The sequence below is a fragment of the Saccostrea cucullata genome, unplaced genomic scaffold (genome assembly GCF_032062105.1).
Source record: "Saccostrea cucullata isolate Sc308-1 unplaced genomic scaffold, CSIRO_AGI_Scuc_v1 ctg3805, whole genome shotgun sequence".
Classification (NCBI taxonomy): domain Eukaryota; kingdom Metazoa; phylum Mollusca; class Bivalvia; order Ostreida; family Ostreidae; genus Saccostrea; species Saccostrea cuccullata.
This window is the reverse complement of record NW_026925832.1, coordinates 97,875-102,958: the sequence shown is the minus strand read 5'-3', so window position 1 is coordinate 102,958 and position 5,084 is coordinate 97,875. Positions and strand designations below refer to the sequence as shown.

The window sequence follows — 5,084 nt, the reverse complement described above, 5'->3', positions numbered from 1 at the left end:
GAGCTATTTGATCTGAGAGAAACGTATTTCCTTTATTGATTTCTGAAGTTGAACGGAATACCTGAGCTGGAACTTTAATGATGTACTTAAGATAATTACTGCTAATTAGTTCGCTCAAAAACATACATATCTCATTTGATTTAATCCCTTAAATAAAAAGAAGAACGCGGGATATGTCGTTGTTTATTGGTTATAGGAACACAGTTCTTTCTCCTTGGCTCAGGGTTTATTTGGAAATCTCAAAACTTGTTTGGTAAAAGCATATAGTCTCCTTTTATTCCTTCTCGTTATATCGTTACCACAATTACAGTTAATTAAGATTGAACTTCCTATATTAACAGATTAAAACCATTTCATTGGAACATATCTAAGGTAAATATTCAGCCTGATTGAGAAAAATAAAAAGGTATTTTAAAGAATATAAATTAATTAAAAATTATAACCATGCATAAAGATTTTTATTAATCAGGTTTGGGTGAAACGTTAATTCCGCTATAATAGTGGTATTTCACTATAATAGTGAAATTACGCTATATTTTCAGTCGTGGATACCCTCAATTTCACCCGATACCATGCAAGGCGTTTGAACCGCATGTCATGGTGGGGATTACAATGAACAAAAACTGTCATGCTGGCATGTTTTAAATTTTAATAAATTTTCTACCGTTGCGTTTTCAAGAAAATTCAAACACTCTTTTTGTAAGGAAGTTGCATTTTTAACATAGCAACCGATGATTGCGGGGATATATAAGTCTGTTCTAATATCTCACTTATTGCTCATTAATGTGCATAAATTAATGTTTGTTACAATTGTCAACTTAAACTGGAAAGGTTTTTTTGATTTATTGTTTCAGCGTTTAAAAAGACGTTGCTGACATTAACATGTTTCATTCAACATGTATAATAAAGGATCGACAAATGAAAAATGGTAACCTTGTAAAATATGCATTATTTAGGACATACAAAAAAAAATTAAACACAATTTAAACTTTAGACTCAACTGATAATATTATTGATAAATATATCTTATAGATACAAGATTGAAAATACCAGCTAACATCTTCACTGAGTTTTTATTTATCTACGTAATAAATTTGTGTGTTCATATTCAAGATAAGGTACTACACAGGTTAAATCCATTAACATCACCACTGGCACATTCTTTGCAGCACGCTATGAGATTAATTGGTTTGTTTGCATTTTTAGGTAAGTTTCAGTTGATTTAAGATTTCTTTAGATATAATTATAAATCTATACTAGGTTATACAATCCTTGATATATTGGGATTTTACCTAGATAAAGTAATGTACTAGCATTGCAATGAGGTAATATAATTTACGTAAACTATATATTTCTTCTGATTTATTGACAATAAAATAAAACACCCCTCTTTCTCTCGATCTGTCGGTAACAATTTACATTCCTAAATTGGCAAAGTTGCAGAGGTGTTTTTCCAGTGAAAGAGGTCAACTTATATCTTACAGAAGCGCATGACATATATCCACATACCCATGTTGTTAGGCAAATAAAAAGAAAGTAGGCCCAATTCATATATATGTGGTGATACGCGTTTGCGAAATACTTAATTTGTTTTCCTTTGTTGGTTTTTTTCATGTTTAATATTAAATCTTTAATTGGCATGTACATTCTTTTTTTTCATTTTTTAATTTTAAAGCATACAATGGGGGAGGGGTTAGGTGGGTGGTGTAAGAAAATAACAATAGGAAAAGACATGAAGTCGATATAGTGATCAACTGTACTGTATGACGCACTTCGTTGTACATGAATTTGGTCAAGTGACAATATTCATGTCATATTCATATCAAACTCTTCAAGAGATGTCTTATTTCTTGAATATATCATTATAATTTTAACTTTTTAAAATAATATACGAAAACGTTAATCAGGATAAACTTAAGGCAAATTGATTGTAAAACAGTCTTGTCCTTGAACGACAGTTTCAGATTAAGTTCAGTTTAAGTTTATCAAATGTAAGTCATATGCAAAATACGATGTAATATATGACGGATGAAAGCTTTAGCACCATCCATTTAAAAGTAAAAAGTTTCAATCGTGAAAAATAGGTCAAATTTCAGGGTCAAAGTCAAAAGGTAAAAATTGTAGGCATTTAAAAAAAAGAACAAGGTAAAAGATGGAAAGACATCTTAAAGGTCAAATATGTTTGTACCCCAAAAGAATGATTGTATCACAACTACGTGTGTCGTAATGTAGGTGGAAATGCTTAATTCAATTAAACATACAAAATTTACATTTATTAATTATGATAGATAAAAGCAAGTTCATAGAGAAATGTTTTATATGGCTTATCAAACATTATACAATTAATATAGTTTAAAAGTTGATCTTTTGTAATTATCAGTCATGAAAAACACCACTAAGATTTTTAAATATACAGATTCTTAGAGTTGTAGCAATGATATTATCGTATTATTATTATTATTATTCAGCAAAATAAATGCATTTCCTTGAAATGTTAACATTTCCTGGACTCTGTCCGTACAGCGCTCGCTTAAATATCAAAATGTTGGAGGTTCAACAATGACCGACACTTATGAAAGTAGGCACAAAAAGGAAAGTGAAAGTCGATGCCAAAAAGATAGTGAAAGTCTTAAATGAGATTTCAACAAACGATCGAGGCTCGTTAATTGTCACGGAATGGCTTTGTACGATGAAGCTCAATCGTTGCCTGAGTGCAAGTTCTTTTCAAATCTAAAACCTTTTGATCGGTTCAAATTTTTGAGTTGGTTGTAAAACATTACAAACAATCAAATTTTCAACTCTTAAAAGTAGTGTATTTTCCTATAATTTACCTTTTCATATTGCACTGTCTTTTTATGTAATTAAAAAAATCACAAGAAAAACAAATAAGTAACAAAGATAGAAAACAAAGTTATTTGGTCTAGCATCTTAAAATAGTTTGACACACTCCAGATTCAGATTGGTCATGATATTGGCATTGCCAGTAAAAAGCACACCCAAATTAGAGAAGATAAATATTGATAACAATTAATACATGTAACTGGTATGAATCACAATGGTTTGAAATCATTATTTTTCACATGGCTGTTAAGAAGCTGATGAATAAAGGAAAAAGATGCCCTTCACAAGTTTATAATCAAATTAAGCTTAAGAACAGATGAAACAAACAAGATTTTTCTTTGAAAAAGATTTAATATCATGTCACAAGTTTAGAAAAGTGGATGGTTTTTAGAATTCTTTCTCCTAAGAACTGGGAAATGAAAAAGGCTTGGAAAATTAGTTTTAATTTTAGTAAAATTTCATTCAAATACCAAAAATAGACAAATCACATTCAGTAAAGGTTCACAGGTTGAAACAAATTTCAGAATATTATTACCTTGGTGCTACAAGTGTAACATAAACTTAAGAAAAATAAACCAAGCCAAGTGAATTTCATCAGGAAAAGCTAAATGATAAAATCAGCCTATGTGATATTACTAAATTTTTGTTATTTTGTTTCTCAGCACTAGATTAACCTGAATTGGTATATTTTCTAAAGTTTATATTACACTTTAAGCACCAAGGTAACATATTCTGAAATTTGTTTTAACCTGTAAACCTTTACTGAATGTGAATTTGTCTATATTTGATTTTATTGAAATATTAATAACATTTTCCAAGTCTATTTCATTTTCCATTTCCAGCAGTTAGGAGATAAAATTCCAAGAACCATCCACCACTTTTCTAAACTTGTGGCATGATATTAAATCTTTTTCAAAGAAAAAACTTGTTTGTATCATCTGTCCTTATATATTCACTTTAGAAAGTACCTAATTATACATACCGTATGAATAGTTATGTAATCGTACAATCTTAAAGACATTTATAATGTACACTGTACGTGTAAAATGAATACAAGTCTGTTAATATATGCCCTTTAAAAGCATACATTACATGTTTCCCAACCAGAAAATATATATGCCATTTACTAGCGCATGAAAAATTATGTCACGTGTATTGAAAAGTCATAGAAAATTTATTTCTTTTTTAGCTGTATTATTAGGCGTTTCAGGAAGATGTAGATTTCAGAAATATGGATATTATTACGATTATGATGATGGATTCTATAGGAAAGGTATATACTACAAATATGTTTACTGCAGCGGCTACTGTAACCATGTTAGCAATTCCTGTGACTATGTTTACGACGTTTCAAGCAGTGTGTAAGTGAAATTCTAACTACAATTCTCTGTATTCAACTAATATAACGTGAGTTTTTGGACCTTTGATGATAATTTCTTAATAACATCTTTTCAGGAATGTCGGAACCATTATTGGTGCAGTTGTCGGTGGTTTAGCTGGTCTGGCAATATTGGTTACTATTTGTGTCGTAGTAGCTTGCGTTTGTGCTAGGCAACATAGAAGTCCCGGTCAAGTTATTTATACAAATCGTCCAGGAAACACAACTGTCGCATACAACAATAGTAAGTTCTTTAAATATAATTTTATATTACAATGTTATATTTATTGGAAAAATTCTATTCAACATGAAATGAGAGTTACATGCAAAAATGTATATTAAAATTAAACAGAATACTATAGCAGTTACTTTATCTACGTCTTAAATAATGAGGTGTAAACTTATGGAACAAAGAATACGGTTCAATTGTACTGTTCTACATTGTCTATGTTGAAAATATTATTATTCATATCTACAGCTACAACACAGTATCCAGTCGGAGTTCAACAGCCTGTGTATACAGTTTCATCAAACAATGAAAACATGACCAAACCCCAGTAAAAAGAAGTGGCATAAAATGATCAAATAAATCGAAGACTTCTTCTCCTAAAAATATGCAAACAATTAATTACTCGTTACACATAAGTTATTTACATTCTGTTAAAATTGTTTGTTGTTTTTGTAGTCTGACTTTCGAAAAACTAATATTTAAAATAGGTAACAGATTCTGCTGAAAGGTTTCTGAAATTTTGTTTTTTGTGTATATATTGTTATTCCATACTAATAGCTATTCCTGCTGATCATTGTTATAACAATTCACCGTTTAATTACAATGTAAAAATCGACTAAATTTATTTTCAAATAT

General features: G+C 29.7%; 1 protein-coding gene across 1 annotated transcript; it reads left to right on the top strand.

The window, feature by feature from the left end:
• Window positions 1–1,113: 1,113 nt before the first annotated feature.
• LOC134269871 (uncharacterized) lies at window positions 1,114–4,821 on the top strand. The gene is made up of 4 exons (XM_062752059.1): window positions 1,114–1,206; window positions 4,031–4,202; window positions 4,297–4,463; window positions 4,698–4,821. Exons 1-4 carry the CDS (start codon window positions 1,176–1,178, stop codon window positions 4,778–4,780), a joined length of 453 nt encoding a protein of 150 aa, XP_062608043.1. The 5' UTR covers window positions 1,114–1,175; the 3' UTR covers window positions 4,781–4,821.
• Window positions 4,822–5,084: the final 263 nt, after the last annotated feature.

Excerpts from the sequence above, each read along its gene's own strand:
- LOC134269871 (XM_062752059.1), top strand. The coding sequence starts at position 1,176 with ATGAGATTAATTGGTTTGTTTGCATTTTTAG. Across the intron at positions 4,203-4,296 it reads TACGACGTTTCAAGCAGTGT|GAATGTCGGAACCATTATTG; the intron begins GTAAGTGAAATT and ends ACATCTTTTCAG. Across the intron at positions 4,464-4,697 it reads AACTGTCGCATACAACAATA|CTACAACACAGTATCCAGTC; the intron begins GTAAGTTCTTTA and ends TCATATCTACAG.